Source organism: Pituophis catenifer, unplaced genomic scaffold, assembly GCF_029215685.1.
Source record: "Pituophis catenifer annectens isolate HBS135680 unplaced genomic scaffold, rPitCat1.0.hap2 SCAF_3, whole genome shotgun sequence".
Lineage (NCBI taxonomy): Eukaryota > Metazoa > Chordata > Lepidosauria > Squamata > Colubridae > Pituophis > Pituophis catenifer.
The window spans coordinates 209,745,328-209,758,593 of NW_027256883.1; the positions used below are offsets into that span (position 1 = coordinate 209,745,328).

General features: G+C 44.3%; 1 protein-coding gene across 1 annotated transcript in view; it reads right to left on the minus strand.

Annotated features, from left to right (window-relative positions):
* The window catches only part of MYT1 (myelin transcription factor 1), a 137,266-nt gene that overhangs the window by 63,252 nt on the left and 60,748 nt on the right, over positions 1 to 13,266 (minus strand). Inside the window, exons 9-12 of the mRNA XM_070941128.1 lie at positions 9,177 to 9,267; positions 5,971 to 6,084; positions 1,253 to 1,467; positions 123 to 331 (exon numbers count right to left, since the gene is read on the minus strand). Coding sequence (XP_070797229.1) covers positions 123 to 331; positions 1,253 to 1,467; positions 5,971 to 6,084; positions 9,177 to 9,267 — 629 coding nt within the window. The remainder of the gene's footprint in view (positions 1 to 122; positions 332 to 1,252; positions 1,468 to 5,970; positions 6,085 to 9,176; positions 9,268 to 13,266) is intronic.

Below are 13,266 nucleotides of genomic sequence, written 5' to 3' on the forward strand. Positions count from 1 at the left end.
GAGTTGAAGTCCACACATCGTCCAGCGGCCAAGGTTGAGAAACACTGCACTAAATGAACTGTTGTAATTCGAGGACTACCTGTCATCGTTCCATGGGGCCGCTCCCACTTTTGTCTGCTCACCTTGCTGGAGAGATCTTGCTGCTTGGTGCTGAGGTTTTCAGGCATTTCCCAACAGCGGGTGGAGAGGTTCAAAATGGCCGTGGCGGCCATGTGGGCGGCTTCGGCGTCGTGGGAGTAGTCGAAGCCTGTGGATGAAGACGAAGCGTTCTTCACGTAACTGCTGGAAGGGCTGTGGCTGGGGGAAGTGGAAACCTTTGGAAAAGGTTTGCCTGCAAAAAGGGAGCAAGAGAGGCATGGATGGGGTTGGGGTTCAGCCATTTATATTCATTTCTCGCTCCCTCGTCTTTCCTGCAGGAATTCCACAGTGTGTTAAAAGCGCCTTCCTCTATTTTTCCTACCACAGGAAGCCAGTTTGGTTTAGTGGCTAAGGCGCCAGGATAGAAAGTGGGAGACCGTGAGTTCTAGTCCCGCCTTAGGCAAGAAAGTTGGCTGGGTGACTTTGGGCCAATCACCAGGGGATTGTGAGTTCTAGTCCCACCTTAGACAAGAAAGATGATTGGGTGACTTTGGACCAATCACCAGGGAACTGTGAGTTCTAGTCCCGCCTTAGACAAGAAAGTCAGCTAGGTGACTTTGGGCCAATCTTCAGAGGATTGTGAATTCTAGTCCCGCCTTAGATAAGAAAGCCGTCTGAATGACTTTGAGTCAATCACCAGGGGATTGTGAGTTCTAATCTCGCTTTAGACAAGAAAGTCAGCTGGGTGACTTTGGGCCAATCACCAGGGGATTGCGAGTTCTAATCCCGCCTAAGACAAGAAGTCAGCTGGGTGACTTTGGGTCAATCACCAGGGGATTGTGAGTTCTAATCCCGCCTTAGACAAGAAAGTCAGCTGGGTGACTTTGGGCCAATCACCAGGGGACTGCGAGTTCTAATCTCGCTTTAGACAAGAAAGTCAGCTGGGTGACTTTGGGCCAATCACCAGGGGATTGCGAGTTCTAATCCCGCCTTAGACAAGAAAGTCAGCTGGGTGACTTTGGGCCAATCACCAGGGGATTGCGAGTTCTAATCCCGCCTTAGACAAGAAAGTCAGCTGGTCTATATTGGTTTAATTGACTGGACCATAAATAAATAACCCCCTCCCCCATAAATTCATTCCCCGAATGACCATCCATATCCAGACCCAACTTACATTTAAAGGCTTTAGGTGAGGTTTCGCTAGACTGAATCTTTGGGGCAAGCATGCGTTTGCCAAAAACCTGAGCGTCGAAACTTGCATAATCGAAGGTGACTTTGGAGTACTTCTCCAGCTCCTTGGCCAAGTTGGCCCTTGGCGTGGAAGGAACCATGTTGGGCCTGTAACTTCCATACTGAGGCACCTCGAGTTGCTTCACAAAACACATAGGCCTGAAGGGAAGAGAAAGGGAAGGAGGCCATTTTTGTAAGACGTTTGTGATTCTGGGCGCACACGGGAGAAACAACTTGGCTAAAAGGAAATACACGAGTCCTCTTTCCGATGAGAATATTTGTAGCTCAGGGTTGAAATGAGGGGTCCTTGGTGCTCTCTGAGCTTGGTGGTTTTCTTGCAGATGCTTCATTATCCAACTACGTAATATCATCAGAGCTAGAAGGGAGTGAGATTTGCGGAGAAGAGGAGGAGGAAAAGGAGGAAGGGGAGGAGGAAGAGAACCGTGGGTTCCTTCTTGCTGCTCTCTGAGCTTGGCTGGTTTTTTTTGCAGACTTTTCATTACCAAACTAGGTAAAATCATCGGTGCTAAAAAGACCTTATACCATATTTTTTGGAGTATAAGACACATTCCCCCCACCCAAAGATGGTGAAAATTTGGATGCGTCTTATACATGAATGTAGCCCCGCCCACCCGCTGGCCCCCAACCTCTGGCCTCTGCCTCCCAGCAATTTACCTCCTTGCAGCAAGCAACAAACAGCCCGTTTCAGCTTCAGCACAGCCTGATTAGCACAAGCAGTTGATTGTCGGTTGGATCGGCCACCCGACCCTCAGCTGTTTCAGGCTGCAGGGATTGCCATTGCCTAAAGCCCCGCGGGCCTCTGCTGTTTGCTGCAAGGAGGCAAATTGCTGGGAGGCAGATTTTTTTTTTTCTTGTGCTAATCAGGCTGTGCTGAAAATGAAAATGAAACTAAAGCAGGCTGTTTGCTGCAAGGAGGCAAATTGCTGGCAGGCAGATTTTTTTTTCTTGTGCTAATCAGGCTGTTCTGAAAATGAAAATGAAACTAAAGCAGGCTGTTTGCTGCAATGAGGCAAATTGCTGGGAGGCAGATTTTTTTTTTCTTGTGCTAATCAGGCTGTTCTGAAAATGAAAATGAAACTAAAGCAGGCTGTTTGCTGCAAGGAGGCAAATTGCTGGCAGGCAGATTTTTTTTTCTTGTGCTAATCAGGCTGTTCTGAAAATGAAAATGAAACTAAAGCAGGCTGTTTGCTGCAATGAGGCAAATTGCTGGGAGGCAGAGGCAGATTTTTTCTTGTTTTCCTCCCAAAAACGATACGTGCGTCTTATAGTCCGGAGCGTCTTAAACTCCGAAAAATACAGTATATAAACAGAGAGCAAACCTCATTCCTTTTAGCATTGATGATATTATCTAGTTTGGTAATGAAGCGTCTGTAAGAAAACAGTCAAACTCAGAAAGCACAAAGGGCCCCTCATATTTATCTATTAAAGACAAACACAGGAAGGATCCAATCCAATCCCAGTATTTTATTATGATCGTAGAATAGAATATGAAAAAAGAATCTTTTGGAATTATTTTCTGAGCAAATTAGGAATTTAGGTTGTAGATACTGTTTGTGTTCAAATTCTTTTTTTCTGTGGAGTAGAACCCATTTATAAACACGTAGTGTAAGTTAGAAAGGGAGAATGTATATAGCAAAATGGAAGAAATATTAGAAATATGCTTTTAGGAAACAATGATTCTAAGTGTTATCAGTTTTCATATCCGATAGAAAAAGTATAATGTCTTAAGAGAGTGATAGTAAAATCCTATACTACTTTCAAGCTTATTTTCTTAGAATTGGTTCTAAAACTGGACATAAAGTTTATTAGTTCAGAAATTGTAATTGGAGCAAAGAAGGAAGCAGGGGGCTTTAGGAAGACAACATGATGGCAATTCAAGTTTTTGATGAAGTTTTCTTGTTTTTCTTATTTTCATATCGTGGCTTAAAATCAACCCAAAGACATTACATTTGTTCAACATAATCTATATATGGGGTATGGGAATTTATATCAATTTCCCCCCACAAAGTTTTGCTATAATCTAGGTGTTACTATGCTTAGTAGTGCAATTTTATACTATTTCATATGATTGTGTAATAATCCAAATTCAGAAGGGGGAATATGCTTTGGGGTGAAGGCTCACTTTCTGTTTGCCAGCAAATGTTTAAAAGATTTGTGCAGCGGGGCAAAATGAAGCACAATGGATGTGAGGTATTGAGAGGTCTGAAGTGTGTGCCCACACAAGCTACGAATTCCTCTTCCCCTTTCAAATCCAGATTGTTGTACAGCTTCAAGAAGGTAATTGAAGATTTGAAATCTTCATTTTTCGGCCTGTTTTTCAGCTCTTTTTGGCCTTTTTTCAGCCATTTTCAGGCCGGTTTACGGGCCATTTTCCAGGGCGTTTTTGGGCAGTTTTGGGCCATTTTTCGGGCATTTTCAAGCCATTGTTTGGGCTGTTTTTTTTGGGCCATTTTAGAAGTTCAGTAGTAGTAAATAAATAGAGAGGGTAATTGTACCTTATTGAGGCCTTTGACTCAATTTCCCTGTTTATTTATTTATTTACTACTAACTGAACATCCAAAATGGCCGAAAAATGGCCCGAAAAACAGCCCAAAAACGACTGAAAAAAACAGCTGGAAACGGGCCAAAAAATGGGCGGGGCGGGGCGGGGCCAGCCAGTGGTGGGATTAGCCAGTTCACTGAACTGGGCAAAATTTTAACAACCGGTCCGAACCGGCTGAAGCTCACCTCTGCTACAGACTTAATTCAACAGGATGAAAGAGTTTATACTCGTTCACAAACAGTTCAGGCATTATTAGACCTCATGACTTTGTCTGTCTTGGGAAAGTTTGATTTGATTTGTTCTGATTTATTTCTGGCTCTGTGCTTTTGATCTGAAGGAGTGACAAAGTTGGAAGTTTCCACTTATTCCAGCTTTAATATATTCGGATAACAGAAGATAACAGAATAATATGGTTGGAAGGGACCTTGGAGGTCTTCTAGCCCAACCCACTGCTCAAACAGGTGACCCTATACCATTCTGTCCAGTCTCTTCTTAAAAGCCTGAAGTGCTGGAGCATTCACAACTTTTGGAAGGAAGCCGTTCCACTGATTAATTGTTCTCATTGACAGGAAATTTCTCCTTAGTTCTAAGTTGTTTCTCTCCTTGATTAGTTTCCACCCATTGCTTCTTGTCCTGCCCTCAGGTGCTTTGGAGAATAGGTTGACCCCCTCTTCTCTGTGACAGCCCCTCAAGTACTGGAAGACAAGAGCCGAGGTGGCGCAGTGGTTAGAGTGCTGTACTGCAGCTACTTCAGCTGACTGCTAGTTCAGCAGATCAGCAGATCAAATCTCACCGGCTCAAGGTTGACTCAGCCTTCCATCCTTCCGAGGTGGGTAAAATGAGGACCCAGATTGTTGGGGGCAATATGCTATTTAGTATACTGTCTTTGGTGTAAGCCGCCCAGAGTCCTTGGAGAGTGGGCGGCGTAGAAATATGAATAATAAATAAATAAATAAATAAAGACTTCTATTGTGTCACTCATAGTCCTTCTCTTTATCAGACTAAGAGCTACCTAGTTCCCTTAATTGTTAATCATATGGTTTAGCCTGAGGTGCAGAGATCTTAATCAATGGTACTATGGTTCTAAGTAAAGGGATTTCTGGAATTAAAACCTTGTACCTCCTTTGCAATCCAGCCCTTTAGCAGCTACAATAGGTGGCACATGAATGAAGTCTCTAATCAGCCCATCATTTGAAGCGCAGAGAGCAAGTTTATTAACTCATCGGCTAATTAATTAGCGCCCACGTCCATTCCACCCAGCTGTGAAACCGAGAGGCATGGAGAAATGTTAACACGCCACACAAAATGAAAAATGGGATGGGGGCTCTCTGTCCTTTCCATCTTCATAATGTCAACATAATCAATGTGATTTTGGAGCCATCTGCACTGCTGTGTACACAGTAAGACGTGGCTTGGGACTCTGTTAAAAACCCTTTTTGCCTGTCAATTTAGAATTAATGGATGCTACAGAAGACATTCCTGCTCCAGTGTGCCCTGACTGGGAATATTACATTTTTTTTTTATCGTTCAAAGAAAAATATTTGACAGTCACAGATGGATTAGTGGGAAAGATGGATCCTGCCATTTCCCTAAACCAGTTGTAGCCAACCTTGGCCATTTTAAGACCTGTGGACTTCAACTCCCAGAATTCCCCAGCCAACCTTAGCAACTTTAAGCCTGGCAGACTTCAACTCCCAGAATTCCCCAGCCAGCTGTGCACAGAATTCTGGGAGTTGAAGTCCACAGGTCTTAAAGTGGCCAAGACATGCCCTAAGCCAGGGGTCTCCAACCTTGGCAACTTTAAGCCTGGCGGACTTCAACTCCCAGAATTCCCCAGCCAGCTGTGCACAGAATTCTGGGAGTTGAAGTCCACAGGTCTTAAAGTGGCCAAGATTGGACAGACATGTCCTAAGCCTGGGGTCTCCAACTTTGGCAACTTTAAGCCTGGTGGACTTCAACTTCAACTGGCTGGGGAATTCTGGGAGTTGAAGTCCGCCAGGCTTAAAGTTGCCAAGGTTGGAGACCCCTGCCTTAAGCTGCAACTGGTTTTTTGAGAGCAAAAAGAGAAACAGTGGTTAGACTCTATTTGGCTGGATTACCTGAGGATCCGATCTGAATTTGAGTGATTTTTCGAAGGGTCGCTGGATGCAGGCTGTTGCTTCTCGTGAGTTTTGGCTAATTTTTCAGCAGCTGCAATGGGACAGCCAGATAAGCTATCGGAAGAAAGCAAGGAAGAAGCAGGAAAAAAAAAAGAACAGGGAAGAGGAATGCAGGGATTAAATGAAATAAAATAGAACCGTTATAAGAAGGTGTGCCAGCGCCCTGGAGATTTCAAAATATTTTACGAAGAAAAGAGGTTTACACAAGGATGTCAACAATATTGTAAATCCTGCAAGATACATTGGGGAAAAAAATAATTCTAGTTAAGAATAAAACCAGCATAGAATGCTTGAATTATTGGACACAGAAATTAGACGGAAAATTTAGTCACCGCAAAGAAAAGACAATTTTGACTTTTTGTTTTTGTTTTGACAATTTCTTAGATACTTTCTTAGTGGTGACATAATCCCTGCTTCTAAAAATGCAGTAGAGGTAGTCCTCAACATATAACAGTTCATTTAGTGAACACTAAATATCGTACAACTTCACTGAAAAAAGTGACTTATGACCATTTTTCACATGTACGACTATTGAGGTATCCCCGAGGTCAAAATTCAGATGCTTGGCAACTGACTCGTACTTATGACGGTTGCAGTGTCCTGGAGTCACGGGATCCCGTTTTGTAACCTTCTGACAAGCAAAGTCCGGGGGAAGCCAGAGTCACTTAACTGTGTTACTAATTTAATAGCTGCAGTGATTTGCTTAAAAGCTGTGGCAAGAAAAACGGCTTGCAAAATGGGATAAAATTCAACTAACAAATGTCTCGCAACAGAAATTTGGGGCTAAATTGTGATCATAAGTCAAGGATTATCTGTACTATAGGACTATTAGATAGTCCTTATTTATTTATTATTTATTTATTTTATTTATTTTGATTTTTATACCGCCCTTCTCCAGCAAGACTCAGGGTGGTGAACAGCTGAGATAAAACAGAGTATACAAAATTTAAAAAACAGTTTAAAAGGTAATTAAATAATTTCGGCCCACAATTTAAAACAACCCAATTAAAACCAATTTCAAATTAAAACCGAACGGATGGGATCAAGCCAGCCCGCCTAGATGAAATAAATGAGTTTTCAGGGCCTGACGAAAAGTCCAGAGGTCTGGTTTCGTGCGTATCTCTGGGGATAGGTCGTTCCAGAGGGCGGGTGCTGCCACAGAGAAGGCTCTCCCCCTGGGGGTCGCCAGCCGACATTGTCTGGCGGTCTTTGTGCGAGCGTACTGGCTGGTGGGAGGCTATTGGCGGCAGAAGGCGGTCTCGTAGATACCTCGGCCCTAAGCCATGGAGCGCTTTAAAGGTGGTCACCAACACCTTGAAGCACACCCAGAAGACCACCGGGAGCCAGTGCAGCTCGCGCAGGAGAGGTGTCACATGGGAGCGCCCCGTCGCTCCCATAATCCCCCGCGTGGCCGCATTCTGGACCAACTGGAGCCTCCGGGTGCACCCCAAGGGGAGCCCCATGTAGAGAGCATTGCAGTAGTCCAGGTGGGAAGTGACGAGTGCCTGAGTGACCGTGCATAGGGAGTCCCGATCCAGAAAGGGACGCAACTGGCGTATCAGGCGGACCTGATAAAAAGCCCCCCTGGCCACGGCCGTCATATGCTCTTCTAAAGACAGCCGTGCATCCAGGAGGACGCCCAAGTTGCGAGCCCTCTCTGTGGGGGCCAGTGATTCGCCCCCAATAACCAGCGATGGCACCAGCTGGCTATATCGGGACGCCGGAAGCCACAGCCTCTCGGTCTTGGAAGGGTTGAGTCAGAGCCTGTTTCTCCCCATCCAGGCCCACACAGCCTCCAGGCACTGGGACATCACTTCAAGGGCATTGTTGGGGTGGCCTGGGGTGGAGATGTACAGCTGGGTGTCATCAGCGTACTGATGGAACTCCACCCCAAAACCTATTTAAGGAAGGACAACGACTGAGGCAATTTGCAGGGAACAACTTCATTCACTCTCCTTCGCGTCTTGATCTTACTTCTCTGCAAATTGTTTCTGGGCTTTCTGCCAACCATAGTAAGATTACGATTATTTATTCTTTGGATTCTTGTAGGCTGTTAAGAAAATTAATTAACAGCCTTTGTTTGAAAAAGACTGATTTAATTTAGGAAACTAAGGTTTCTACTGTTGTGGCCCCGCCCTCTGAGCCTGTCCCATCGGAGGAAGAAAGCTCCGAGCATGAGGAAGAGGAGTCAGCCAGGCCTCCCTCTCCAGGCCCCTCCCCTCTGGCATTGTCTCAGGTGCCGGCCGAGGGAGAGGAGATTAGCAGGGAGACAGGTGGCTCGGATCAGAGTGATGGAGAAACATCATTCCTGGATGCATGCCTCCGAAGGCGTGATAAATGATTGCAGCAGCTTAGGAGGCGTGCTAGGGATTAGAACTGAGTCACTGGACCACACCCCAGAGACTATATAATAGAGGGTAGTGGTCAGTGATCCTTGTGACGAACAAAAGTAAACCTTGGATAGTCACTAAAGCCTCGTCCGGAACTGCTGAGAGAAATATTATTCTGCTTGGACTTTTTGTACGCTAAGTATCTTATCTTTCTGTTTTGTGGAACTAAACGCACTTGGCAGACGGTGTGTAAATCGCTGCCAAGTTGGAGATAAGACCTGGGTGTGTGCCAAAGTGTTTCCTTAACCCTCGGCTGGCTGTGTTTGTGTGTGTGTGTGGACGGGGACAGATCATCTACAGACTTTGTTTGTGCTGCGTTCTTTGGGGTCCGTAGCTGGGGCAGAACACCTCCTGACAAGCAAGAGTCAATGGGGAAGCCAGATTCACTTAACGACCGTCTTGCTAATTTAACAAGTGCTGTGATTTAGTTAACAACCGTGACAAGAGAGGTCCTAAAGTAGGACGAACTCGCTTAACAAATGTTTCACTTCGCGACAGAGGTTTTGGGCTCAATGGTGATCGTAAGTCAAGGACCACCTGTAATTTTGTGTGTGTGTGTGTGCAAATTAATGCAAGATAGACAAGAGAAAAATGCAAGACAATTTCTGATGCCACTCTGTGTTTCCAGTCCTTTTCTTAATTTTCCTTCCCCCAGTTCGACTGCTGTCCCAATCAGCTAATCGTGTTTGTTAAACATACAGCTGCCTGGTCCATTATTTCGAATACCTCGGATATGGCAGAAAAAAAATCACATACCTTCGGTGAGTATTGCGGTTGCTATTTACATGGCCCTGTCCGGTGCATCCAGGTGTTGGACATTTTAATACATTCTCGTGCATGGCCAGGACTTGAGAATGAAGAAGAAAATGATGACAAAGGTGAGAATCATAGTAATAATAAAAGAAGTAACAGAATAACAGAGTTGGAAGGGACTTTGGAGGTCTTCTAGTCCAACCCCCTGCTCCCCCTGCTCCAGGGGTGTCAAACTGAAGGGCCAGGGGCCGAATCTGGCCCGTGGGGCCACCCTGGAAACAGCGGAGGACTGGCCCGTGGTGCCTCTGCCAGTGAAAACGTAGCTCAGGAGGGCCATGCAAGGCCCTCCCAGACTCCATTTTCGGCCGTGACGGCCTCCTGCAGCCCTCTGCCAGGGAAAACATAGCTCGGGAGGACCATTTGCGGCCCTCCCAGACTCCGTTTTTGGTTAGGATGACCTCCTGCAGCCATCTACCAGGGAAAACGGAGCTCGGGAGGGCCATGCACGGCCCTCCCAGGCTCCATTTTCGGCCGTGATGGCCTCCTGCAGCCTTCTGCCAGGGAAAACATAGCTCGGGAGGACCATTTGTGGCCCTCCCAGACTCCGTTTTTGGCCGCAACGTCTTCCTGCAGCCCTCTGCCAGGGAAAACGGAGCTTGAGAGGGCCATTTGCAGCCCTCCCAGACTCCGTTTTTGGCTAGGATGACCTCCTGCAGCCATCTACCAGGGAAAACGGAGCTCGGGAGGGCCATGCATGGCCCTCCCAGACTCCACTTTCGGCCGGGATGGCCTCCTGCAGCCCTCTGCCAGGGAAAATGGAGCTCCGTTTTCCCTGGCAGAGGGTTGCAGGAGGCCGTCCCGGCCGAAAGTGGAGCTCGGGAACCCGTTTTTGCTGGCAGAGTGCTCAGGCCACCACAGGCACCCCCCCCATGCTGGACAACAGTGACACCAAGCTGTCCATGCCCACCCTGGCCCCCCGAGGTCAAATACAACCCTGATGCAGCCCTCAATGAAATCGAGTTTGACACCCCTGTCCTATACCATTTCAGTCAAATGGTTCTCCAATCTCTTTTTAAAAACCTCCAGTGATGGAGCACCCTCAACTTCTGGAAGCAAAAGACCCCCGCCCAAAAAAACCCTGAGAGAAAGAAACCTTAGTTATTTATTTCCTCACGGGTAAATGAAAAACCAAAATAAGTGCAAGTGTGCTGTTCTTTTTTTCTTTACTTTCAAGGTTATCTTCACCCAAGGCAGCGAGGTTAAAAATATGTATGTTGGTTTTAAAGAATCAGAGGTTTGAGATAGATATATGGAAAGCCAATTCTTTGAACCTGATGTGCATCCATTGAAACTTTGGCACTGGATTATAAGTACCTTTCGTGGAGTCCAATGTGACTTCGAACCGTCACTAAGTGACTGGTCATAAGTGAAGGACTACCTATACATAGTTGTTAAGGATATATATAGCCTTTGAATCTGCAACTCCTAGATTAATTTTTCAGTGGGTTTCTTATTGGATCAAAGCAATGCGTTTCCCAAAGCACCTGAAGGCCAGGCAAAAAATAATGGATGGAAACTGATCAAGGAAAGATCCAACTTAGAAGTAAGGAGAAATTTTCTGACAGTGAGAACAATCAACCAATGGAACAGAAGTTGCCTTCAGATGTTGTAGGAGCTTCATCACTGGAGGCTTTCAAGAAGAGACTGGACTGCCATCTGTCAGAAATGGTGTAGGGTCTCCTGCTTGGGCGGGGGGTTGGGCTAGATGACCTACAAGATCCCTTCCAACTCTGTTATTTATAAAAAATAGATAGATAGATAGATAGATAGATAGATAGATAGATAGATAGGATACATTGATAGATATTAGATAAATGACTGATGATAGAGGGAGAAATGAGAGATATGAGAGATGATAGAGAGAGAGAGGATGAGATGATAGAGATAGATAGATAGATAGATAGATAGATAGATAGATAGATAGATGGCAGATGGATGATAAATGATAGATGGATGGATGATAGATGATAGAGGGAGAAATGATGGATATGAGAAGATGATAGAGAGAGAGGATGAGATGATAGATAGATAGATATAGATGATATAGATAGATAGATAGATAGATAGATAGATAGATAGATAGATAGATAGAGATAGAGATAGAATGATAGGTATATTAGATAGCTAGCTAGCTAGCTAACTAGATATAGATGAGATAGATAGATAGCGCTAGCTAGCTAGCTAGCTAGACAGACGGACAGACAGATCCCTTATTATAATTGTTTGCAGCATAAAATTAGTTAGAGAGAGAAGGGGGGAGAGATAGCTAGCTAGCTAGCTAGATAATGATAGATATATTAGATAGATAGATATAGATGAGATAGATATAGATGAGATAGATAGATAGATAGATAGATAGATAGATAGATAGATAGATAGATAATGATAGGTATATTAGATAGCTAGCTAGCTAGCTAGCTACAGATAGATAGATAGATAGATAGATAGATAGATAGATAGATAGATAGATAGATATAGATAGATAATGATAGGTATATTAGATAGCTAGCTAGCTAGCTAGCTACAGATAGATAGATAGATAGATAGATAGATAGATAGATAGATAGGATAGGATAGGATAGATAGATAGATAGATAGATAGATAGATAGATAGATAGATCAGATCAGATCAGATCAGATCAGATCAGATCAGATCAGATCAGATCAGATCAGATAGACAAAGAAGTCATCCAGTTCTCTTCCTGCAATGAAACCAGATCAGTTCAGATCACAGCCTTCTCTGTGGGGGCACCTACTATCTGGAATGAGCTCCCCCCGGAGATACGGAGGATCCCGGATCTGCGCACTTTCCGCCGTGCTCTCAAGACCTTTTTATTCCATCAGGCGGGCCTGGCCTAATCTTTTCCCTTTTTCTTTTTAATATGAAAATTTTAATGTGTTTTAAATGATTGGGGTGTTTTAAATCTGTCTGGGCCAAATTGTTTAATTCGGTTTTATTCTGTTTTTAAATTTTGTATTTATGTATTTTATCATTTGGCTGTTCACCGCCCTGAGTCTTTCGGGAGTAGGGCGGTATATAAATCAAATTGAATCAAATAAATAAATAAAATAAATATTTTAATCTCACTGCCTTTTGTGAAGATAACCTTGAAAATAAAGAAAAAGATCTTTCAAAAAGAACAGCACTTGCACTTATTTTTGTTTTTCATTTACCCGTGAGGAAATAAACAACCAATGTTCTCTTTCTCTCTTTTTCTCTCTCTTTTGTGGCTCTGCAGCCTTTGAAATGAACTGATAAGACAGACTGTTTTGTTATTGTTATTTTTTTTTCATAAGCTCACACCTTCTTTCTTGAGAGAGAATGATAAAAGAAATGATTTTAGACTCAGAAATAGCAAATATTTCCCCTTTGGGGGGAAAAAGGTAAATGAAACTCTTCCGTACCACCTTGTCTTATTAAAATTTAAAATCTCCCAGCACTGGCCTATTCAGCTTTCTCTCCAAATAGGTTGAGATGGAGAAAAATATCGCTTCCCCCCCTCCCACCCTTCTTCTTGTCTTGCATTTTATAGGCGTCAGTACAGATGAAGTTGCTGATTTATCCCAAGGCAAGAGCTTATTGGGGTTGGGCGGCTGAAATAAATGTCAATAATCGATAAAATATATAAATTAAGGATACCCCCGACATTTTTGCTAGAGGATTTTTCATCCAGGCTCAGTAATCAGCCTCTGCTATTCTCCATTCATCCTTTCATGAGGTAAATCCGCAATTTTTCTAAAAGTAGGCCTAGACTCACATTCTATCCATCTAGCACAGATAGTCCTCAATTTATAACCTTTCATTTAGTGACCATTCAACGTTACAGTGGCACTGAAAAAAAACTAGCTTATTTTTCACACTTACGACCTTCGAAGCATCCCCACCAGGGATTGAAAGATTTTAGCAACCGGTTCTCTGCCCAGTTGCTGGGTGGGCATGGCCATGCGGGCATGGCCTAATCCAGTGATGGCTAACCATTTTGCCATCGCGTGCCAGGAGTGGGGGGAGTCGTGCGCACGCATGCCCACATCC